The following is a 26834-nucleotide window of genomic DNA, read 5'->3' on the forward strand; positions in this document are numbered from 1 at the left end:
AACTTTTTCCATCTGCAGTTTTACAGAGTAAGACTACTATACATTGCTACTGCTATTCCATTTGCTGGGGTTTGCACTCACTGTTCCTTCAGAGCCATTATGATGTTAATGAGAGAACTGTAATGATGCCATTCACATTATAACAAGCCTGATGCCACATCAGTGAAAAGGGCTCTTTATACAGTTCCAGAATGCATCTAAAAACCCAAACTTAAATATAAAATGCCTGTGACAATAATGCTGCAGGTCTTACCAAGACATGGAGATAGACTTAACACAACTATTCCTTTCTTTACTCCTGGGTTTGTACTCAACTACTTCAGCATTTGTCATATATTCTGGAGTGTTTCCATTGCCTAACAACCTGACTTGAGGAGAGAATGGCATTTCTTAACTGTACTATACTATTGTTAACATCTGGACTGCAGTGCTTAGAAAATAAAATTGCTGTCATTTTTGGTAGTCATTGCTTTTCTGGTGCTATCTAAAATTTGCACTACAGAAGCAATCAGAAATACTACTTCATGAGCACTGCATGCAGGCTGTGCAGCCCCCCCAGTCTAAGAAAGCAAGTGACAGCCAGAGGGAGGAAGGGCAAACACACAGTCACATATCCAGATATCGTACATACACTAAAAAACAACAGAACCCAACTATATCACACATAAACAATTCCAGCATAACCTCATTGTTAACTATCTACTCTTTACGGTTTCTGCACCAAAGTTAGGTATCACCAACTCAGCTGAGGGAGGTAGGACATCCTTTGGGCAACAGCATCATGGAAGAGGGCATAAAGGCTCCCCTGGGAGCAGTAGATAAATGCACAGTGACACCAGTATTACTGGTGAAGAGAGCAGAGCCAAACTGTACAAACAATGATGGAGCGATGACAGCTAAGGCGGGGCTGTGACAACCTAGCATGTGAAAATAAAATAAAAGACTAGATGGAGGCAAACAAGGAGGAAAGGCAGGAGGCAGATTGGCTCCGACCACAGCAGTGGACAGGGAAGAGGATGTTGGGAACTTGTGTTAAAATAGATCAAACTGGCTGATATATCACAAGTTCAAGGAGGAGGAAGTTACAAACAGAGATGGGAAATAAGGAGGGTCTTGATTAAAGTGTTTATTGACTGGGTAGATATATATGGTGTAGTAATGTTATGAATGAAGCACTAGAAACTCTGGGGACACTGAATTGCAGCACATTGGGGCCGCCCAGTTACAATCACTGTGTTGCTTAGGGCTCTGCAGGCAAGGCGAGCAGCAAGCCTGCGAGAAGTGAGAGAGCGTCTGGAATCGGCCATGCTGAATTTAAACTGAAAATTTTACTTCCAAGAGAGAAGCCGTGGGTCAGGAGCAGACAGAGAGATCTCCTCCGTATCTCATTGATATAAAGTAGCTGCAAAGAATGGCAGTATCTCATTTTGCCAGTGCAGAGTGGTCCCTGGTGTGTGCTGAGGGAGATGCTGAGCCACAAGCTGGAGACTGCAGGGAAGAGGCAGAGGGAAGAAGGGAATGAGAACAGGTGGCAGTGAGATAGCGTGGGGCCTGGGTAATGATGATTTTCTGTTATTTCAATTGCCCCTCACCACAAGAAGGATGTTGAGGGTCTGGAGCGTGTCCAGAGAAGAGTGACAGAGCTGGTGAAGGGGCTGGAGAACAGGCCTTATGAGGAACGTCTGAGGGAATTGGGGTTGTTTAGCCTGGAGAAGAGGAGGCTGAGGGGAGACCTCATTGCTCTCTACAACTACCTGAAAGGAGGTTGTGGAGAGGAGGGTGATGGCCTCTTCTCCCAAGTGACAGGGGACAAGACAAGAGGGAATGGCCTCAAGCTCCACCAGGGGAGGTTCAGGCTGGACATCAGTAAAAAATTTTTCACAGAAAGGGTCATTGAGCACTGGCACAGGCTGCCCAGGGAGGTGGTTGAGTCACCTTCCCTGGAGGTGTTTAAAAGACAGGTGGATGAGGTGCTGAGGGGCATGGTTTCATGATTGATAGGAATGGTTGGACTCGATGATCCAGTGGGTCTCTTCTAACCTGGTGATTCTATGAGTCAATGACCCAGTGGGTCTTTTCCAACCTAGTGATTCTGTGATTCATATCGGAAACATATAACACCATCTCGCATAAGGATGATGCAGGGGTGAAGTGAAAGGGTTAAGCCTGGCTGAAATAACTAGGCAGGTAGAACAACAGGTCTATGTGCCAACAGGGCCAATTCAGCTCTTCATCCTTCTGAGGTATAGAAAATCTATAGATCTGCCAAGTCTAGTATTTTCCCCTGTATATCTTGGCCCTTACTTCAGGGAATCTCAAGGAATCCACTGTTCTTTTTCATTTTGCTTTGTTTTTTTTTCCTCTTCTTTTTCTAAAACTGGACATATTGTTTGGTGGAAGAGGAATTAACTTGACATCAGAAACTGATTTCTGTGTCAAGATACATCCTTCCATGAAAGTGTTTCAAAGGTATCTTCACTTTACTTCTGTCCTAATTTAGATTATACAACTCCAGAAGCTCAAGTATCTCTTTCTCAAGACAGAATTCCAGGCAAATATTTCTCTAACTTTCTTAATTCCCTCCTCCTATTTTTTTTTCTTTTCATACTTTTCAGTTGTATTCTTCCCAGAAATGCTTCTTGGAGTTACTCTGTCCCAGTTTGTTAGGTTCCCCCTGATTTTCTTAGCAAGCATTTTTTTCAGAGAAAGAAAAATGAAAAAAGAAAATGTTCTTTTGCATTTGCTTTGGTTTCTCCTGCTTCTGGTCTCTATGAAGCGGAACTAGAGGAGGTTTCTGTACTGACAGAAAATAAGTTTCCTCTTTTATTTCTCAACTGTCAGTACTCTTGGTAGCCTGTATGTAATGAACTCCGAAGTGGGGGTTCTAACAATTATAGTTTGCACTAGAATTTATGTGAATATAGAAAATAGAAGTAGATTTGTAAAATATTCTTTTTGTCACAAGGCACTGGCAGATATGAGAAAAGGTAGCGTCAAGTTTACTGTAGCCATCTCCTGAAGGCTGCTTCGCCTGCCTGCTCTAGGAGAACAATAAAGCCCCATGGTATTTATTTCAGTAAGCATAAATGTTTTTTCCAGTGTTCTGAGCCAAAATGTCTCATACGCTGTCTGTCTCCACGACACTGGTGGCTGCATGGCCCTGCTAAACATATAAAGCTCCATCCAGGATCCACTTAGCTCAGGGAAAGTTTAGTTTGCAAAACACTTCAGTATCCTGCGGGTAAAAGGTGCCCCTGTTGCTGTAAACTATAAGTGACAGTGTTCCTGATTAGTTAACCTTTGCAATGGGTTTTGACACTGAGTAGGTGCTAGATGTTGTTATTGGGACTGAAGTCAGAGAGAGAAAGGTCTCCCAGGAGCCAGGCAGGGCTGTGAAAGCAAAGCCCTTCTATTCCACAAGGAGACTTCCCAAATCACAAGGCAGTTTTCACTACTTGTTCTATTAAAAGAGGTACCAATTAAAACTGTTTCCCCACTTAACTTTCACTCCAGTGCAACAGCACGTGCATGTCACTGGCACTGTAAATTAGATGGTTTATGGGGTTAATTATATTGCCTTCTTCACTTTTTGTCTGCTGAAGAAAATAAACAAAACAAACAAAAAAGTGTTTTGGAACAAAGAGTGAGTTGTCTCCCACTTTGCTGTGTGCTACTTTCCACGAAGAATAAGAGCTATTATTATTCTTTTACAAGTTTCCTTCTAAGGGAAATAAACACCAAAGGTAGGATTCCAAGGAAGTGACTCACAAATATTGGCAACAGGCTCCGAAAATTGGATCCAGTCTTTGCAAAAGCCTTTAGCAGAATACTTACCCCTCTTATTGCAAAATGAACTTTTCCCAGACAAGCTGCACATCAGCCCTGCACGCCTGTGTGTGTGTTAGGAAGCAGAGACAGGAACAGAACCCATTTCTCGTGTCTCCCCCCTTCCCTCTGGGGCACTGCTTCTGATGCCATTTTTAGCTGGGAGCTGGAAATTTTTAATAACTGACTGAGTCATCCTTGGGAGAGGGAGGGAAAGGGATGCGCCTCACCTTGCCGAGCAATGTGCTGCCTGCTCACTGTCCCTGTCTGTAGAGACCCCCAGTTGATCGGGGCTGGGCAGCTGATTTACTGCATGCCAACTGACAAGAGCTGTCAGGGACCTTTATCCTGCAGCTGTAAAAATGAGGGGCAGAGCAGGGAAGGGAATTTTTTTTTCCCCCCAATCCCCTGACATTGTGTTGAATTCAGCAAGGCTGGATCAACCTCTAATAATCTGTTTTCAGTCACTGAGTTATCCTTTCAGATTTGCAGAAGGTAACCATGCACCGTGACTCATATTTTATTTCTTAATCAGGAACCCCAGGAACCAGGAATGCAGACACTGAAAAATCAGGCAGCTGAGCAAAATCAGTGTGGCAGGATTACCATCTGCAAACAGAACAATCTACTTTGCATATTTATTTCTCAGCTGTTTAAAATTTTGAATCATAAATGCATATTTGTATCACTTGTAATGCACACATTCTAAAATACTCGTACTGTCTCATGTTGGTTTAGGGGGGGTTGTTTGTTTGTTTTGTTTTTGACGATGTAAATCTGGTTAGACAAGAGCGACAAAAATTGCAAACCTTACACTGAATTCCTTTGTTGCTTGGTTCTACTTAGACAAGCCTTTTAAGTGAAAGAAGCTGGTCCCCTTATTTATTTCCTTTGCAAATTCCTATTCAACCACTCCAAAAAGAGATGAAACAAATGGGAATGCTGGTCCAGAGTCAGGTTTTTTTTTTAGAAAGTCCCTTTACAGCATGCCCAAAACCGACTGGCAGCCAAGTACCTACTTAAGACACTGAAGGCTGCATTAGTAGAAGTTTTGCATCTGGTTAAAGGCCTCCAGCATTGCCAGGTACTTTCTTAAGCCTATAATTCACTAAGTGCCCAACAGACACTTCTTCCAGAACCTCTAAGTAGGATTGGTGTTTATATAGACTGCCTGAGACATCTGAATTGTGCTGAACTCTAGCCATTGCTCAACCAGTTATAACCAGCTGTCAGGGTTGGGAAGAAAACCAGGATAAACTGGTGTGGTGTTGCCTTCCTGAATCTGCTGGCAGGGTGGCATGGCAAGCTGGGAGGTATTGCTCCTCAGACCCTACTCACTGCTATGTAAGTGGGTGAATATTAATATTCATAATTGAACGGCTGGTTGTTTTAGTGACAAGAAGGAGGGATCAGCTGGGAAGTGACAGCTGCTGCAGGAAAGGAGATGCAGAGGGATGAACACCAAGCCAAGGAGGGGGAGAAACAGAAACATGGGTTGAAAGAGGGAAGAAAGGCAAAAGGTAGCAGAGCTTTGCTACTCCTCAGGCTTTTCATCCTGTAATCTATGGACTTCATAAAGAAGAAGAAATTACCTATCACTAAGAATGAATTCATTATACTAGCACATGATAATAAACATTTAGTTAGCCACAAGTAAAAAAATCACTGTAATGAACTGGCCTATGCCCTTTCTCAGCCTGTTACAGTGCTCAGCTTTTCCTGTTTTCCAGAAACCTCCCTGAAGCAGCCAGCACAGTCACAGCTGCGCAAGGCCAGCCAGGATCTGATCCCACCTGGGCACTGCTGCTTCTGCACTTTGGCACTCTGCAAGGACCAAATGAGGGGAAACAGTGCTGACCTAACATCTGGGTGCAGGCACCAGCAGGAAGCACCTTCCCCATGAGAGGTACTGGGAATCACTCTCATGTATTTTTGTAAAAGTTAGGAAGAGTGAGTTTACTTACAGGAGAAAGGTCTCCCAGATGCAACAGCACAGCACGCCTGCATTGAGGGGCTAGGAAGGGACTTGAAGAGAGCCCACCTTTCTGTGGAACACAGGGGGGTGATTTAAATACACTTTAAAATGATTTCTTTAAACAATAAATACTTGCAATGCACATAAAATACATTGGAAAAAGAGAAATGTCTAAATAACGATTATAAAATTATGATCCCCGTGCTGTTGAGTACCCATTTTTTTAGGCATGACACAGCTCAGAAGGCAACTAGGCAGCACAAATGACCTGTATTTGCTAAGACACTTTTGGCAGGAGTGGATTAGTCATTCACCTCTGAGTGTTGTGGACATCTCCCCGAAGACAGGCTTTCTGGGGCAGTGTTACAAACTACAGTGTTAAGAGGATATATCATAGTTTGATGTAGAACTGCATAATTGACTGAATTTTGGAGTCTTTTTTTTTTTTAAGACTTACAGCATTCAGATTGACTCTTACTAACATGACTTTGTCCATTCATTTCTCAGTCTCCTTATTGGTGTCCCTGTTTTCAGACTTCAACATTATGATCTATAAAAGCAAGCAAACAAAAAGATCAATTTTATCAAAATTGAAAAGGCTTTATTTATGTTTCAGTTTCCAATGCAGACCCAAAAAGAATAAGTTTTTAAAAAAGAAAATATTTTAAGCTCAATTTTCATTTTAAATCCAACCTATTGATTTAATAGTTAAGTAAAAAGTCATTTCTTGGAACCAGGGAAAAATAACATAGGGTGCTTATATCATATAAAATAATTACACAACCAAGGAGAGTGAGGGGAAAAATCTTGTACGGGCAAAACTGAGGTGACAAAAGCAGCTGAGTTAATCAGATAGTTGAGGTAATCAGAGAGTTAACGTAATCAGACGACAGGCATTTATAAGAAAAGCAATCCCCTGCACAATTTGTTGTTGCAAAATCAGAGATATACATTTTCAATGTGCTTGGACCAATAACGTTCTGCTAAGATCTGTATTCAATTATTTTGCTCTTGTTACAGAAAGTGATTATTCTTTTTACTTGAACAACAGCAACTTGAAGTCACTCTGAGAATTAATTTTCATTTAGTGAACCGTTTTGAGGCATGTGTCCTCATCAAGGCTGGGGCTCATAGCTCTGTGATCCACACAAGTGGTTCTTCCTTAGTCACTGAAGTTGGTCTTTATTAACGTTTCATTTTGCAGGAGTACTTTTGCTGCTGCGAGTATGGACTATTTATAAGGATAGTGCAGTGCAACGTGGATGACATTTTTGGTGACCAGGAAGGACTGTGTTTCCTGGCAGAGTCTCATGTGCATGCTTCTGGCAGAAGGAGCAGGTAAGGGTCTGGAGAAGGAGAAAACACAGGTATATTCAAGCTAGAGCAACCCATCTCTCTGCAGGGAATTACCCCCACCACCACAGAGGCAGCTTCAAGCAAAAGGAGTGCAGATAACCAAATGCTGAGCCCAGCACTAAGGCAGAGGATTTACTTTCCTCTGTCACAAACCTGCATAATGTCTAATGCCCAGAAAGGAAGATAGTGTTGATATGTGTGAGGGACAGCATTTTAAAAGTAGGATCTGGTGCAATGGCAATTACACAAAGCCACTGCTGCTTGCCTGCAGCAAAACCTCCAAGCAGCTACTGCACAGCTGTGTCAAACCTCTTGTTTATCCATATGGCATGTCCTGGACTACATCTAAACTCCAGAGACTGGAGAGATGCCCAGGCTAAGTCTTATGAAGTTTTCTAACTGATATGAGTAATGGCTGGGGACATGCAATTGCTTTAGTTTAAACAAACCCGTGCAGCAATACTCGTCATTTCAGTGGAATACAGTATTCTGTAAATTTAAAAAAAAAAAAAACAAAACAGAAAGAGGAAGATATGGGGAAGCATTTGTATATTCCTTTACATTTTCACTTTGTGTAGAATATATTTATACCCCACAGTGCCTATATGTACTTTCACCTTCATCTCTAGCAGCAATAGCAGAGACACTGTACATCCAATCCCTCTCAACCATACACTCCAGAGCTAAACAGTGACTTTTTTTTTTTTTTGCTAAAAGAAGACAGAATTTTAAAACTTCGCTGTCAGTCCATGTATCAACCCATCATGGAAAACTGAATAATGATTAGCTTCAGTTCAATTATTCAGTTGATTCATTTTTGTCATTGCAATGAAATTGCAATATGAACTCTAAAATAAAATTTAGATCTCATGTTAATTCTCCGAAATATTTTTTAGCTCCAGCTACTCTGCTGCTCCATGATAATGAATTAAAGATTCATTTCCTTCCCAAGTCTACTTCTGCTCAGAGGATTCCTGTTTGCTGTCCCTCTCTGTTACACGTGGCTTTCTGCTTTTCACAGAAGGAAAAGACTTTCCTCTTTCTGCTTCCAAGGATCAGACAGTGCCAGCCCAGCTTCCACTGAACAGTTCCTCAAGCTCACCTCACTCCATGAATAGGTTCACTGAGCACAGTGGGACTACTCAGCCTGAATAAAGCTGGCAGAACCTGGCCCTGAGAAGAAAGATCCAATCAATCCAAAGACAAAAACAAGCTTGCAGCAACATCATAGGGTACAGCTCTGAGAGGCACCAGCCCAACTTCAGGCTAGCCAGAAGCAAGGTGCCAGCTTTCTGCTACAGCCTGGGAGAAGTTTGCGCAAGGTTACCAGAGGATTACACAGAACTGGAAGGGCACTTTTTCTGGCGATAGTCAGCTCAAGCAATTTATTATTATGAGCTAGGGAAACACGCCCCAGTTGTCTTTAAAAGGAATACATTTTAACCTCTGAATGATATATCATCTTAAAAAAAGAAATCCCAACAGCTATCTGGATGCTGAGAAATGTACCATTCAATTACAAAGTAAATTATATGAGCCTCCTGTGTGTGGTTCTGCTCTCAAAAAGCATTAACAGCATTCTACTGCTTTACAGCAATGAGAGCAATTTCTTCACTTAAAGGAGCACAGTAAATCAGAAATAAAAGGTCCTCAAGAAAAATACCTAGGCAGCAGTTACTAATCCAAGGGGCACAAAAGGAGTTAAAAAACAGCAGGGCATAACCAACAATTGAGAAATAAATTGGTAGGAGAAATTATTCTGGGAGCCAGAGTGGGTCACAGTAAGTTAAACCGTAGACTGTTTGTTGTCTGAAATTATTCCAAAGCAAAATTATTCCAAGAGAGGATAAATATCCTTGAACAATCCAAACCAAAAATCAAATATGAAAGCAAGACTATTATTTAGTTGGATTCCAAGTCCATGCCATCTTGAAGGAATGTACCATTCATCCAGGTTTTGCTCTCTGTTTTTTCCAAGTATGAAGGCTGGAGAGGAAAGCATTAGGGGAATACAGAGAATCTCAGGCAGGGCACTGAAATTAATTTTGTTACTCAGTTTACATAGGCATATCTTTTTAAATATAGTTGATTTTGTCCCCCGAAATCTGATTTGGGTAATACAGAACACATATTATGTTTGAAAGTAAACTTGCACAAATAAAGTAATCACTTTAATAAAAGCCTGAAATTAAATACTTAAATTTGAATGCAGATTTTAGAATTGGGGTTCTCTCAGGGCCACCGAGAGAACTGTACTCTGAAGCAGGGTACCAGCTGGCCCAAGTCTGATTCATCTGGTACCACTTCAGCAATTCCACACACAGGTGTAAACTTTAGGTTTTTTAATAGTTGCAGGTATTTGGAATGTCAGGCCCTTCTGTGTCTGAGTACTAGGAAGTGCACGCCCTCTATGAGGTTAAAAGCAAAAGTAAATGCATAGTTAAAGAAGGAACAAACAAACCATTATCTCTAATAGTTTAGCAAGATTTTAGCTTTAACAGATAGCATTAAAATAATCTAAATTAATGGATTGCTCTTCTCTCATTCTCAGGAATGAAAGTGACCAAGCTAGTTACCTGTCGTTGCTGCTCTGGGGCCAGCCTGGTGCAAGGCAGCTTAATGCATCAGCATTTCAGATTCCATATTGAAAGGTTTAAGCACTCATGTAAAGTTTAACTTGTTTTGGATTTGGTTTTTTGTTTGTTTTTTTTTTTTAATCTCTGAAGTAAATACCTTCATATGCATTTTAGAGGCTGGTGCTTTTAAAGGGACTTGCAGCTGATGAAGCATTATATCACACACTAAAGGTTGTTTAAAATAACAAAATATAATGCCCTCAGTGCAGGCAGTAACTTACATTTTGCGTTTCAGCAAGCTGACACAATTCTTTTCACCTAAAGAACTTAAAAGGCAAGCAATTCTAAGTACCTGTAAAGCATCAATTTTCCTTAATTTTTATGCTGCCAAGGACTCTTCAGTCATGTTTCTTTTTTTCTAACCATTAGCTATATTCAGAAATAAATATCTAAAAAATACAGAAGAAATGATGGATATGGAAATATCTAAGTGTGGAAAAAAAGACCTTGATCAGTCTGTCTGAAGAGCTTAATAAACTTGTTTGAAATTATTTTGCAAATCAGCAAGAATTTGAGACAATAAAAAAACCAAAAACCAACTTATTTGAATTCAATGTAGTTCAATTCAACTGAATTCAGGATCCTTTAGTTGTTTCGTGGCTATTCCTCAGTATTGATGTAAGGATTATTACTAAAATACACGGGCCAGCTACTCCTCCTACAGGTCAATACATTGTGATTTGCATTTGATCTCTGTTGATGATAAAATGGTTCTGGTGTTTCAGAAGGTAGTATATTTTTTTTTCAATGCCACAGTCTGACTACAGGCAGCATAGTATTTCTGGAGGAATATAAGCATTTTCTGCTGTCCCTCGCAGAAGAGACGAAACTGTGATCTCAATTGTTTGCATTCATTAAGGATTCCCCAATTTCACAAGAACTGGTTCTTTAACCTCAAGGCTTTGGCCAAATTCCAACTTGATTACTGTCTACCTGAAAATTCTCCAGTTAAATTAGGATTGATGTATTTGTCTCCTCCTTTAAACTGGTGTGCAGCAGTGACTTGAACTGCTAAGAGCTTTCTGGGTTTCATCTTCAAACTGGCTCCTTTCAGGGTTTGGTTAAGGATATCAATACACTGACTTGACACAGGACTATATACTACAATTAGTGTTTGTTAAATGTTTCCATATGCACTTATAAAAGGAAATATTAAAGTGAAAAGCATAGCTCCACACTGTATCAAGAAAGAAACCAGCTAAGATCATGTGTCATAACTTGCTGAGAAATCCACTGACAGATGAAGTTAGTGGATACCAGCAAAGGCTGAAGAACTAACTGCAGACCACCATGATGCATTAACATGTTTTCAGATCCACCCCTCGCATAAATTACATTTCTGTACAAGGCAGAAATGTTTATCATCCAGTGGTTACATGGAGTATAAATTCATTGAATCATTTTACAGCCTTTGTTCTTTTGATTGCAGCATTTACTGGGAATGCTTAATTTGGATTGCCCAGAATTACAATTAACAGTTTAAGTGTATTCTGTATTTCAGGCTGTTGATGTAATAGATCTTATGCTGCATGTCTACCTTTTGAGAAAGCTTTCAGTGAAATATTATGCATAATTAGAGAGGGTGAGATATGCACACAGAGCAGAACAATTCCTCGAAGTATTTCTGCCAGTGAAAGGCTTGCCTAAGGGCAGATTTCCATTTCCATTCCATGGAAAAGCCAAGAAAGAAGTTGGAGGAGCAAATCTGTGCAAGATGTGTGGTGGTTTGGGTATCAGCATCCTTAGATCCTGGAAATGCCTGCTTTCAAATCACCTTTCAATCAGCAATTGTGAACTCTTAGCTTCCTAGTGGTGCTGGTGCTCCTTGAATACTGTGTTCAGTTCTGGGCCCCTCACCACAAGAAGGATGTTGAGGCTCTGGAGCGAGTCCAGAGAAGAGCAACGAAGCTGGTGAAGGGGCTGGAGAACAGGCCTTATGAGGAACGGCTGAGAGAGCTGGGGTTGTTTAGCCTGGAGAAGAGGAGGCTGAGGGGAGACCTCATTGCTCTCTACAACTACCTGAAAGGAGGTTGTAGAGAGGAGGGTGATGGCCTCTTCTCCCAGGTGACAGGGGACAGGACAAGAGGGAATGGCCTCAAGATCCGCCAAGGGAGATTTAGGCTGGACATTAGGAAAAAAATTTTCACAGAAGGGGTCATTGGGCACTGAAACAGGCTACCCAGGGAGGTGGTTGATTCACCTTCCCTGGAGGTGTTTAAGGCACGGGTGGACGAGGTGCTGAGGGGTGTGGTTTAGTGTTTGATGGGAACGGTTGGACTCGATGATCCGGTGGGTCTCTTCCAAGCTGGTTATTCTATGATTTTATGATTCTATGTATGTCACACACCACCTCCCTTCCTCTCAAAGGGCTCCCTGGGGTCCAAGCACTGACAGCGGCAATTCTTCTACAGTGACTCGTGTCAGTTAACAAAGACAACCTATGTCCTTGAAGTAAGTCCTGCTGTACAACAACTATTGTGGGGATGGAGGAAGGGAAAAAAAAGAGAGGGAGTGTTGTTGGAGGTTTAGGAGAACCCCCGAAATAACACCACCAAACACATTAAATGTACATAATTTTAAGTAATGACATTGCTATATATTTTCTAATTCTTTTGAAAGGATGCGTTATACCAGAACCAAGTTGCAATTTCTATCCCATCAAAATGACTCTTATGGTGTTGGAAAAGTATTCAGAATAATTTCTGCCCGTCCCTATGAATTTCACATCCAACAAATATTACAAGATTATTTCAGAACAGGATGAGAAGTGGTTGGATAGAGTCCTGACGGGCAACAGTCAGCAATATAAAATGCCTCCGTATTAATAATAGTTTTCTCAGGTAATAGTTTCAGCATCATAATGTGGATTGCCAGGGAAAGGACAGCTCTGGTCCAGCTGTGCACTTCCACTCCTCTCCTTGCGCTGGCTCTAGCACTCATTTAGTCTCCAATTCAGTCATGTTGGGGCACCGAACCCACGGGAATAGTTTTTAAAATCTTCTTGGGATTTATCCTGATCCTTCAATGACTTGCTGATAGCAAAAATCACAAAAAGACTGCATAACTGAGGTATTCACCATACATATTTGGCATAGAATCATTATGTTGGAAAAGACCTTTGAGATCATAACCTCAAACCATACCTGTCCACTACTAAATCATATCCTCAAACATCTCATCTACCTGCCTTTTAAACATCTCCAGGGATGGTGACCCAACCACCTCCTTGGGCAGCCTGTTCCAGTGCTTGATAAACCTTCCTGTGAAGAAATTTTTCCTAATGTCCAAACTAAACTTCCCCTGATGCAGCTTCAGGCCATTCCGTCTTATCCGATCACCTGTTATTTTGGAGAAGAGACTAACACCCACCTCTCCGCAACCTCCTTTTAGGTAGTTGTAGAGAGCAATAAGGTCTCCCTTTAGCCTCCTCTTCTCAAGGTGAGACAACCCCTCAGCTGCTCCTCCTAAGACTTGTTCTCCAGCCTCAGCTAAGGCTATAAAGCCAGTCTGCATCAAACATGGAACTAATGGCTATTCCCAATTCCCAGTCCCATGCTTAAGCCAACAAATACCACCACAACCCTCACTCTGCTTTATTAACAGATCTGCTGAAGATTGTGGACGCAGCCTGATTGCCATTTACCAATCAATGCTACTACTTTACAACACATACACCGGTGTTGTCGATGACAGTACTTTGTATTCACTGGCAAGCCTTCTGTGAAGTTCAGCTAAAAAACCACATGGAAATAAAGAAACAGAGGACGACTTCATCCCAACTGTCAGCTTGGCTGCATGCATAACAGATGGTGAAGGCTGAATGGGTAATGCTATTCCTTAGCCTATTGGCCTGGATCGTGTGCTCCGAACTCATTTACGCTGTCTCAGATACCTGCAACAAGCTTGTGTGAGGACTTGCCACTAACGCTTAGATCTAGTTACATTTTCATGACCTTTAGCCTAGCTGACCAATTTGGAGCTTTTTAAAATAGCTGATTAAATGCCTTTTCTTATTCCTTCCCCCCGCCTTTTTTTTTTTAAAAAAATATAAATATGAATGATCTCTACGTTCTATATTTCCCTAATTTACTAAGAACGTCAGACATTTTGTGTTGAAGACATTAATTAGCGAAGGCTTGTGTGACTGACATTTTAGACTATTGGTACTTTAGGTCTCTGTGTAGGCAGATGTAAATGCTATGATATCATGGAAAATGCGTATTTCAATAAACAAATAGGATACAAATCTGGTATCCCTTGGCATGTTTGAGCCTGCTGCCTTTCTCAGCTGTTGAACCACTGCAACAAGAAATGACATGACAGAATATATCTTAAGATTTGATTATTGACTCATTACTGGTTTTTGTACTCTTATTCCTTACATTTATAAAGTTGCATTGGCCTGGTATTCTGAATTTCTGTTTTCAGTTAACCTTTAATTGTAAATAGTGGGGTATAGAGATTGAACTATCTTCAGCTCAGTTCTTGAAATCAGGACTTTATTAGGCAGGAATGAAAGACGATTTGAAGTTTCCATATTAGCAAAATTAAAAGCAGAATGTCATTTTTGCATAATGCAATGAAACCATATGGAAGGCTATGACTTTCTTCTGCCTCTAAAATATACATATTAGTTCAACACTATCTTACACAATTTGACAAAAGGGTTTTCATTATTAATAAGATGAAACGTAAGGCTTCTTATTAAGCGGAAAACAGTGTAAACTACACTGAGAACACACAGACCTAATAGGTTTTGAATTCAGTAACAAAACATTTATCTAAAGCCCAGCTGATTTGTTACATGATCTTACTTGGTAAGAGTTTATTTTGTTTCTGCATCTTTTGCTTCCTCTTAGTCTTCCTATTCTAATGCTGATACAACAGCAAATTTGTTTTTTAGAATCCCTGTGCTGAAATGTAGCTACCCAAAATGATTAGGAGGTAACAAAATACCTTATTAATGGTCTCATTAATTTGGGGGAAGTAATTTACAAGTAAAATGAAACATCTCATATGAATCAAACACTAAATTAGAACTGCACTGCTGGACTATTAAAAACAAATAGTACAGAAAGAAAATGCATGCTACAAATTTCAGCAGGAAAAATGCTAAATAGCCCTTACCCACAGGAGTTTTTGGAAACAAGTAATTAGTTAATTCAAAGGGATTTTAAATACTATCTAGTGTGGAATTTGCCACACAAACACAACTATTCAGAGAAAACCTTTGACAAGTAAAGGTGTATCTGCATAGAAGTGATCTAACTTGGCTGTACTGGTCTGAAGCAATTACTGTTGCATAACAAACTGTTTAACAACTATGGGCACTACATATAATTCTGCTCAGCTACAAGCACGGAACATGGGTGACTGAAAGGTGTCATGCATGTACTTGAAAGCTGAATTTGATTCACAGGTGTATTCACTATTTTTCTATGATCTTTGAGTAGAAAATGGCTGTTCATAATTGGTGAATAACTATCACCATAAAGGTAACATACCTATTTCAGTTATTCTGTCAGGTTTTCACAGCTTCATAAATCCTCACTTTTAAAACAAATATCTAATAATTCATACTATCACTTTTTAACAGATCTATCATAATCTGGAGAAAAACATTTGTGGGAGGGTTTTTTCTGAAAGACGAGGGTATCAAATGTCTTGTGACATCTAAAGAATATGGCCACAATGTAAGTGCTCCTCTCAAAGTTTCTCAAGTATCGCGTACGTACCAGTTTCCATATGGAATGACAAGTTATTTTTAAGTGTACAGCCTTTTGAAAATGACAGCCTTAACAGTAGCAAGTACCATGTCCTTATTTGTAGAAGTCTTAGAATTTGCACAGGTGACAAGGGTGGGCCCAGATGATCTGGATCATATAGCAAAGATACGCACCCCTCTCTCCACTTCCATCTGGTGAAAGTCTACACTCCTTTCATCTGCAGAAATGGGAAGAAATGATACAAGTTTTTTTTAACTAAGTATTCCTATCTTTAGGATAAGAAAAAAATGCTTTAATTGTTGTGACAATTCTTTTTTTCATGTATGCTAATAAGTATTAAAACTTACATATATTCAGGCACAACCTAAAGCTCAGCTGCCATGAAAACCCAGAAAGCTTTTTTCTAATATGTACCACAAAAATCATTAGAGGGTAGTATAGAAGATCTAAGCTAGGTCACAGTAAAATTATAATTGTTACTTACAGAAAACGTTCTTTCATGTTTAAATCAAACATCAATTATTTCAGCCTACTTATTCCTTAGAAAGTGGAAGCTAAGCATAAATATGTAAGATGAGATCTTCTATGAGAAATATATGTGGGACAAAGAAGCAGAGAGATTAACAGATGACCCCAGAATAAAACTGTATAAAACCAAGCAGAACCTGAGTGTGTCTTTATTTGCCAGTATACACATCATATTTGTCAGAACATTATCACGCTGGTTAATTTAAAGTTCTCTAAGTAGAATATTTGTGACATCAACAAAGACTGCGAGGAATAGAAAGGGAATTGGGGAAATATTGTAAATTTGGAAATGGAGCCAAAGAGTGTGTTAAGGCTAGGATTAGTTAGCTTGCCAAAATAAGTTGTTCTCCTCTTTTAATGCAGACGGCAGTTCAAATGGTTGACCAAGTGTTACTATCTTCTAAACAGTGAAGTCTATAACATTTGTTTATGATGCAATGAATTCCAAAAGAAAGCGACAACAACTGGTTTTAAAAGTGATTTTTCCTTTTTTTTCAAATACTTTTCCAGCAATTAAGTTTACATGCAAAAAGCTGATTCCACGTACAGAAAATACTTTGAAATAACCAAAGGATACCCATTCTAGTCCTCAAACTGACAAAAATACATTTCACAGAGAAATCAATACAAATAGAGCAAACAAAACCACAAATCCACAGCTGCAAAGCTTCAGGTATGCAAAATGACTATTTTAATGTTGTGACAGATCAATGGTTTGAAAATATACTACAGCACATTTTAGTCAAACTAACATGGTGTTAAAGTTACCTGTGCTGTACAGGTAAACATAACTAAAAACAGCTGATGTCATTCTGCCTCTCCCCAAAATCAGAATAGTAATGGGATGTGTATGCTGAAAGTCCAGCTTTTTATAAAAAAAGAGAACTGACAATATTAAACTAATCTTGCACACTGGAAACCCTTGAGGTTAATATACAGTAGCACAAAATGATAGAAGTAGAATTTTGCTAGGCAATAATAAAGAAAAAAGCCCCAACAAGTATCTGACAACACACGATTGGAGATACTCTAGATACTATGTGACATTTAATTATAAATCCCTCTGGGGATTTACAATCTGACACCCAATATGCAGATCTGCACATTCATTGCCAGAATTGCCATTTTCACCTGCTGTGGACCGTAATACCATGAAACATATGTCTTCATCTGGATTATAATGAGAGTTTCAAAGTCCAAAGACTTTAATAAATTGCATAAAGAGTTGCAAACAGTCATTTGCTCTAATTATGTTATTGTCAAAATGTAAAAAAAAAATTAAGAATTTTAATTACTACTTTTCAATTTAAAATGTAGCAGGAAACAAAAGAAGCTCAAGAAATTCTGAAAATAGGGGTGAAACCAGTCATGGACATTAGTTAGGGGCTCCAAGGTTCTGTAAAGAAATGGAAGTATTAGAAAAAAAATCAAATGCTGTAAAGAAAATGAGCACTGATATTTCATCTCTAAAAGCTTCAGCAAAAGTGCTTTTCTAAAAACGCATATAATTAGGAGCATGGTTGATAACATGACTGCAATATACCCATTTTCTACAATCTTCAACTGATATATAAAAATAATTCTCTGATTTCTGTGTCAAACAAGACTTTCAAACATAACCTACTCCCTTTAAAACTGTGCTTGGTGTATTAAATGTTTAAGGCTATACATGCACTGAAATTTAAGGAATTTCAAGGTGAAACAGTAGTTGAAAACTGTATTATATTACATAAATTATACAATGAAGGGATACTGGTAGGAAATGTACATACAATGCAGCATGAGTCTGTTTCTGTAAGACCAGTATACACTAGACAATTATTATATAATATCAGGACTTCAGACAAAGAAAAGCCAAATCTGTTCTCAAAATTGCCCACTTCAGATAGAGTTATAAAGTGGATAAAACAAGCTAATTTGACAGCACTGACTCACTTATACCTTTGCTTGTGATGGGATTTCAATTAAAATGCACTTAGAAATACAATTCACTTTGCTACTGATACAATAACGCACAACCAGTCAGAAAGGAGGTATCTTGAAATCTCAGGTGTGAGTCACATTTACAGAAGCTTATTTTACATTTGTTCAAAGAGATCGATTATATCATTTCCATCCGTAGGTAACAGCAAGTCCAAACATTATTTGTCCAAAGAATTAGAAACAGACTTGGTTCTTTGGTTAACACCATGTGACTTATATCAGACACAGGAATCAGTTAAGAATAAACAGTCATATGGGGAGGTTTCTTGGAAAGGAGGTGGACAAGGAAGGAAAAGGGAAAATGTCAAACTCAAATAAGTGCATTGTGTTAATCTGAACTGCCATTTGAAACCTCCTGTACTAGGAATTATCAGGTTAAGGTATCTCTTCTGTTGCAGTGACATTGCTTACACACCATAACTTTAGTTTCTCTACGTATTAGTTTTATACAAAAGAAAGAAGGCACCGAGTGTGTCGGTGGCATACAGGCAGTATAAAAGTATGCAAGAAAATGCTACATACTGTGTATTTCATACTTTTTAAAAATGCAGTGAATGTGTGCTATCTCTATGCAACAGAATGCTTCACAAATCCAATTCCTTATATTCCAATGAAAGAATGAATTAAAATGTGAAACACATTTTAATAATCTTGCTGATAACAGCACGATTCAATATTTGTATTAACTAAGATCAGTTGTTAGTTTATAGTCACCAGAAAACAAGTTCAAAATTACTGAAGAACAAGGGAACTATAATCTATAACTACAATTTTGGGACAGAGCCAGCAGCCTTTACTCATGACAGATGTCCCGCTAAAATGAAGAGGAGGCTCAGTTTTACCACTGTTATTCATGTTATTAGTACCTTTCTTGGAGTTATCCTGGATAAACAGATGGAATTGCTTTTGGGGAAAGGTACTACACACCATGAAAGACGTGGTTGAACCAGGACCTGAGTGAGTAAAAAGGCAGTAGGTTCAGGCCCTTAGTAATTATATTAGCACTTTAGATTGTGTAACAGTGATAAAGCTTGCTCATAGAGCATTTCATTTTACGTTTTTAAATCATCTTATATAAAAATAGGTAAGAAAGCTCTGTAAGAAAGTATATATACTATATAAGGAGAAAGATCTCCTTACAAAAATCAAAAGGGAAAAATTGAATAAAAGGTTTCACTAATTACACCTTGTCATGAAAATCACATTAAAAACAGTTATCGTAAATGAAACAGTACTTAGCACTAATGAACCTTGTGGTTTACTGGAAAGGAGAGCAAACTAGCTGTACAGTAAGAAAAGACCATTGCTCTAGCTCCTTTTTTGTCTTCTCTAACACATTCAACTCCTTAGAAATTTTCTTAAAATGTCATAATAAGCCATTTGGAAAATCTATCAAAACTTGTTCCAAGACCTGCTCCTTGCATGCTCTATGGTCTACAGATACATCTCAAAGCTATAATAATGCCTCTAGTTAATTCTGTAGATTCATTCAAACTCAAGCTTCAGAAATGAACCAAAAGTTATAAAGCAATCCACTTTAGACCCTCGGCATGCAGCGGCTGTCCACATGATACAATGGGCAAGACTCCTGTCCTCAGATATAAGCGAAAAAATGACATTAATTACATCCCTGAATGTCCATGAGGTATTCCTTCAATGGTATGGTATTACTGCTTCTGCTCTCCCAAGTAGGGTCCTTGGAGACAGGCAACTTTTGGAGGCTTTATACGAGCTCTATTAGTAGATGCTTCTAAGGAAGTGAATGAATTCTTCTTGCTATTAGGCTAGCCTCACCTGTTTTCTGGGCAGAGCTGTTTCCTTGTCTTCATTCCTACAGGAGCAATACTACCCACTTTCCTGACTCCTGGCACAACCCTCTGCATAAGGATCTTATCTCCATATTATACTAGCAGAAGCCTGCACAGAAAAAAATAATCCATCAGGTATGTGATCAATTAATTTAGTCACACCACGTTACATATGAACTAAGCTTGCTAGCATTAATATAATTGTGCCATATTCAGGTAGGAATAATATAAGCAGATAGATTGGGTGCATAAGAATTCTGCATAGTCTGCAGAAAGGAAGAAACCCTGCTTGAACTTAAGGAGCGGCAGTGATAAGTTCTTAAGGCTAAACTAATCCATGTCACTGTAAGCCAGTTGGTACCTACTCACCATAAGGAAATAAACACTATCTATCTATGCTGTCTATGTTTGTAAAATACACAAGGTTAGAAGCCACAGAGTGCCAACACAGACCTGTACCACTTCGAATGTATAAACTCCTGCAATTCAAACATCACAGTTTCTCTGAGTACAGCACTCCGAGAGCCACATGGCTCCAAAACTGGAATCCGAGTAACTGTTGCTACCACGGTATGCAGCCATCTCTTATTTTAATGCTCTCGCTCTCAGATGACATCTCTTCATCAGGCATTGATACACTGACAAGCAAACGCTTCCATGACTTTCTCCTCTAAAACCACCATCAGAACAAAGAAGTCTGAAATCCAGCTGTGATGCACTACAAAATCTGGCAGTTTAGTTAAACAGACCAAAATACAGAACATTCCTGATAGCTTGTTCTAACAATAAACTTTGCTGAATGTTCCAGTTAAAAAGATGTTTGGGGATTACTTTAACATTTTTAATATTAGGTTTTAAAAATATTTCAGGAGCTGAGGAAATGAAAAAAAACCAAAACCAAGAGATAATGATTAAATAACAAGTTTGTGAGTGTTCTGGGTATTCGCTTTTTACTTCCATTCATAACTGAAATCACATTTCACTGGGTTGCAGGTGTGGTGCCATGATCACTGCTCTAACCTACCGATCCTATTACACTTCACACTTTTGGGGTCAAGTCAGTTCTCCTGTTGGTGCCCATGGGCTCCTCTCATTAACGTTAATGGCAGGCAGGCATGCACATCAGTGGGAGAATTAAATCAATGTTTAGCTTTTACTGAGAATTCAGTTTCAGGAGGAAGTCAGTCTGCCTTACATGTGACAAGCCTTAATATTAAGGACTGCTTTAAACAAGACAGCTCTTTTTCCTCCAGTAAAGTATGATGAATAAGTAAAGGGCTAATACAACTCTGAATTAAATGAAAGGGCTTTCTGGGGTTAGTTTCAAGTCAGAACAGCTCAGGCCAAAAGGCTTCCCCTCAAACTTCATTCTCTGATTTTACCAGTCTTTTTGTTAGGACTTGCATGTGTAAGAGTTATCTGTATTCAATTCCTACATTAAAATATCTCCTGCAAAGAAAGAAAGGGTTTTCTTCTTCTGCTTTGCTATATTAAATCTTACGGTTTGCATTTCAGAAATCTTGGGGTATTGGACAGGTCACAAAAATTTTGCATCAGTACCTTACTGTAAGAGGTGCAGAGTGCTCTTGACTTCTAAAGTCTAGTGACTGCCACAGACCATTTCTCAGGGTCTCAGACCATTTGCTGGGGAGTCATTAGAGAAAAAAGAGAATAAATCAGTAACACAAACACAAATCTTAGACAACAAGAAGAAATTGCTCCAAAGGAATGAAAAATTGGAAGGTATTCATGCTGGCACTGCATCTGCCATTAGGAATGGCTGCAAAAAATTATTGATGAAAATATCTCCTACATTAAATGCCAGGAAAATAATTTTTCAGCTCAAATATTCTCTTAGTTGATAAACAATGTTCAGCTCCTGTAAGAGTGTATGTATATATGTACTCCAAGAACTCATCATATTTTGAAATTCATTTTACTAATGAGGTTAGAGAATTTCACTTCAAGTTAGAAATTATGTCATATTTCCCCAACAGCAGAATTTACACCCTTCCTAATTTCAGCCTTTGCAGTCAGACCTCACTGTGTGGTTACAATGTGGATGTCTTAAGTATGAGGGGCATGAGGCAGCACCACAGGAAACAAGCTTTGAATCTTACCAGCACACTTGTTCTGCCCACCTGGCTGAATGAGTAAAAAGAATTGACTTGAAGAACTTGCTTCCCTGTTTGTGCAAGACAGCAATGTCCTGTAGATGGTGTACAACTTCTCATCCTTCTGTTCAATGATTTTATGCTTGCCTGTATTGCCCTTCAGAATCTTGCCCTCACCACAGAAAGGAACTAACCAACCTTTTTGTGTTTATAATACTTTAAGAAGACCTACGTGAAATGTTCTAAACATTAAGCCAAATAGATCATATACAGAAAGGATGCAATATTTTCAAGAATAGAATCTGTGCGAACGTCACTGTTCTGTAATTATTTAAGGCTACACTGATAGGAAACAGATTCAATTCAAGAACTATAATCTCTACATGGTATATCGGCATACAGAAAAGTAATTTGACAAACTCTTCCAAGTACTTTCTGTAATTCTGAACAACAAAAAGCTATGAAAACGAAAGCAGACAACTCTGAGGGAAACGCAAATGCCTCTAATTTGTTCCTGATACATTGTTCTTTAGAAACTGTGTTTCATGCTTAAGACCTAGCTGAATGCACAAAACCACACTGTATGTATAAGCCCTTATGCAGGGTTTCAAAAAAAAAGTATTTAAAGGCAGATTTCAAATACAAAAGTATAAATTTGCAGAAAGCAATAAGAAAAACAAAATTACAAACAATTCATAAGAATGGGATCTAGGAAGAAAAACCAACATGACAGCTATTGATACTATAAGTAATTCCTAAAAATCCCAAGGCAAATCCAATTATTGGTGTGACTGGTTTTGCATGGCAAATTCATATTCTACTGTCTCAGAATTAAACATAATTTCCATTCTTTATACATTCAGTTCCCAGTCTTTGTACAGTGTAAAACCACATAAGCTAAACGCCCTTCCATATAGTAAAGACTGTACCCAGAAACCTGGAGAAAAGTCACGTGATCTAGAAAGATTCTGTTTCCCAGACCTGCCTAACACAGACTACATAAAATCTCTGCTGTGTCTAAATTAAGATCTCAGTGTCTTATAAATCTCAACAGTTAGATGTAAAACTGAAGCAATGCATCCTACAAACAGAAACCCACGTTATGACACAGTTTAGTTTTATTTTGGTTCTGTAAGTGGTTATTTGTTGCACCTTCTAAACTAACTTCTTCATTTGTTCAACGGTGATGTTCAGTATATTCACCACTGCAATTAATTTGTTTAGTTCTTATTGTTACGTACTGTACATTAATTTACAAAGCAAAACCTGTACAAAGAGGCAATCATCACGAGACAACTTTCAGCTTTAGAAAAGAGCATCCAAATATCCACAAACAGAATGAGTAAAAATAATTCTTCATCCCTTGAAAAGTTGCTTTTGAACAGCTCTAAGTTGGTGTTTCTATTGTATAGAAAGCTGAAAGGATTGGGAAAATCTAAGCATTTTCCTTATCACATAAAATTTAGGTTGAATATTACTAAATTCTACACTCAACGTTACATTTCACAAACTTAGCAACAAAAAGGACTGAAAAAGACACTTGTATTACTGCAAGACGATTCCTATTTAGAGAAATTTTTTGCATTATTCATATTTAGTAAATAAAACTTTTGTAAACAAAGCAGCAGCACAATATCAGAAAAAAAGGCCTGTAATAATATTTTAAAATAATAAAAACTGAAAGCCTGGCTGTGCAAATAAACCCCTCAAAAGGCACCAAATAAACCAAGAAGTGGAATTATACTATCCTTTAAAAAGGACTTAATAAAATTGTTAAGTACTGTCAGAATTTGAGAACCACATGAAAAGCCTTTATTACAGCATAATCACAGTCCCTAATCTCACTATACCTGACTGTCTGAATATGCTAAAGCCAGGATTGTTCAAGGGTATTATGAAGAAATTCAAGAGGAAATAATTTGTCCTAATCAAAATGATCTAAGTTACCACAAATTCTTTCAACAAAATCCAAAACTTCACTCTTCTACCCACCAAATGCTACAACAGTCAATGAGGTCTCATATTAGTAAAACATCACCATAATTTATAAGAAAAACACCACTTGCTTTCCATACAGCGACAATTAAATGAAACTTAATAATTACAGGCAAAAACAATATTTGAATTGGGAAGCTTTTTAAAAATATCCACAATTTCAGTAATATGAATTAGATTCATCAGTCAGTAAATTCCAGTTAAAGTATTTGGGACAAACAGGAATCTCAGAAGCACTTATATTTCTCTAAGTTCGGTGGAAGCCAGGAGTGTTTGTTTATCTGAAGACAAACTTTCTTGTAATACTGCAGCTTCTCAGCTGTGTGGTTATAAAGTTGTGTTTCCCAACTTGAGCATAAGCAAAGCAAACTTCTATTTTGGGTGTGAACATTCATTCAATTGCTGACAAATCACTAGAAAAATAACTTACTGATGTTCTCTTCTCCAAGAAGAAAGGTAAAAACTCCTGGTCTGCTCTCTGCTTTTAACAAAACAGCATGTGGTAATCCCTCAAACAGCTCAGAAGAGACTCAAACAGATACCTAGTTCGACCAAACTCACAGTATTTCACGTCCATCCAGAGTAGTTCAACTGCTGCCACTTCCTTCACAGTCTTTCAACCTAACTTCCAGCTGCTGTCATTTTAATGAAATCCATATCAATTTGTTTAACGAAAATATATTTTAGTAAAGTCATGCTCTATGAGCTTCCTACATTGGAATACATGAATACAGGAAGTGCTTTCAACAGAAAGTTACATAGTTTTACAGTACAACCTGTCTAAGGAGATTTGGAAGGGACCAAACTAATGATCTGGTCTCTTTGGATTAGGAAGAAATACAGGCAAGAGGGAAAAACCCAATTTATGCCATATATAGAGCTCGTTCCTGTCACAGATTGAAGAAACATTAGTTTGATGTCAAAGTTCACCTGATGCCCAAATGCTAGTATTTTTCAAACCAACTGCATATAAAAAAAATCGAAAACTTACTAAGACTCCTGGAAAGAAACTCAGCACAAAACAACAGTACATTAATATTTGCTATATTACTAAGTGTTCTCCACCAGTGAGTTGTTGGGGGGTTTTTTGGTTTTTTATTTTTATTTTTTCCCTACGGATCATTAACGTTCTCTCAAAGTGCAAATTATTGACCTTTAATCTGAATGCAGGCAGGTCAGAAGCTACAGTATTAGATCAGTACAAAAGTACACAAGGAAGAGCTTACACCAATTTGGAGAACCTTACATAAAATGCTTCTGAATTGAAAAACACAAACCAAACCCAAACAAATACAGCATCAGGCAGATGAGGGAGGGACCACTAGCGTATCTGTGTACAGCAAGACTTCTCTGACACGAAGGAAGTGTCTGACACAAAGTGAAGACTATATATTAAGTCCTGCCATTTTGCATGTTGTGCATTCTTTACGATGGAATGTTGACCTCAATTTTAGTTTTTTACGTCCACAACAGAACTGTTGATCGTGACCAGGGATGATCATCATCTTGAGAGACCAAACTCCCTTAAAACCACGACTGCTCTTTGTACTGTCCATTATGATTCTAGTAAAGTATGCCATCTACATACTTGCTGTCCTTTAGATTCTTTCATTTCACTCCAGTGATTGAGTTCATCTTCTCCTGAGCTGTTGAGGCCTAAGGAAATCCACCCTATCATCTCTTTTCGTTTCATGCTGCGTTTATTATATACAGACAGTATAAGTGTCACATCCGAAAGCTGAAACAGTGCCACTTGGAAAACGAAGGTTTCTTTGTATACTGGATTTGGCTGTCCTCGACGGACTGACGTTTTGCATTTGGACATCTCTTGCCCCATCGAGTTCAGCAGTGTTAACTTAACATATGTATCTACAAAATAAATAATATTTTGGAATGTCAGATATCTTAGAACAAAAGTTTTTGAGAATGAGATATTTACAAGATGCAAGGACATGGTGTATTACCAAGCTGACTGAACACAGCTTATTTTAGACACATGGAAAGATGACAAGTAAGCAAAATATTACAAACACGAACAAATTAACTAACTTCAGTACCACGTAAATGTAAGTTAAGGGTATACCTTATAAACCTCTTCCCATTGACCCCCCTTATTTGTTCTACATAAACTTAAATTACATTAACACTTAGCAAGCTCCAACTAGCCACAACACTGTAAAGCATATCACTGAATTTTCAGAGAATAAGAATAAACAAAGTGGAATGAAGGCAACTAAGGAAGAGAAAAAATAATGTTGATAAGCGGTGATGATATCAAAACAGCCAGAATGAAATGCTTAAGAATAACCTCTGCATGGATGTGGTTTTCACTTTGGGTTTTTCAATTTTATTTATTTTAAAGACCAAAACGTAGCAAAGTGCATTCAAAGGTGGAGCTTTACACAATACAAAAAATCCTCTTAATTTTTAGATTCATGAAGGAATACATTTAATACACTTTTTCAGGGAAATAAGTCTTTGCATAATTCAAGATTGTTGCTTAAAACATAGCTTGTAGAGTGCTCCTAGGAAGTACATTTAAGAAGCTGATGGAAGTAAATGTGGTTAGTACACACTAGGTGTTAGTATTTGGGTATATCCCCTTATTTTTAAAGCTCCTTTAATTTAACTAGAAGCACCAAGCCATGCTCCTACAGAAGGATGCATGTCATGAATTTTGCTGATTTTAAGAAATATAAAACTGTTAAAAACAATGTAGTATTTCATTCTTTATTTCTGTCATAATCAAGTTAACGAATAATATTATTATAAGATTGGAGTTTATAGAAAAAGAAACATATTAAATGTTTCCACTTCGCAGGTACACTGAAATCCCAACATCCATAATCAGAGACAAACACAATTTTTGCATTAGAGAGTGCCAGAAA

The 26834-nt window shown here is 38.3% G+C and overlaps 1 protein-coding gene across 5 annotated transcripts in view; it reads right to left on the reverse strand.

Moving 5' to 3' along the window:
- Window positions 1-7029: 7029 nt before the first annotated feature.
- SYT14 (synaptotagmin 14) overlaps window positions 7030-26834 on the reverse strand; it is a 100514-nt gene continuing 80709 nt past the window's right edge. For 4 of the 5 annotated variants that reach the window (XM_069852870.1, XM_069852869.1, XM_069852868.1 and 1 more), the window contains one exon: window positions 24609-25815. In XM_069852870.1, the coding sequence (XP_069708971.1) occupies window positions 25502-25815 (314 nt within the window). In that variant the 3' untranslated portion in view covers window positions 24609-25501. Of the gene's footprint in view, window positions 7147-15604; window positions 15736-24608; window positions 25816-26834 lie in introns of those variants that run through there. The other variant, XR_011337059.1, reaches the window with a different exon arrangement.

Source organism: Phaenicophaeus curvirostris, chromosome 2 (assembly GCF_032191515.1).
Source record: "Phaenicophaeus curvirostris isolate KB17595 chromosome 2, BPBGC_Pcur_1.0, whole genome shotgun sequence".
Taxonomy (NCBI): Eukaryota; Metazoa; Chordata; class Aves; order Cuculiformes; family Cuculidae; genus Phaenicophaeus; species Phaenicophaeus curvirostris.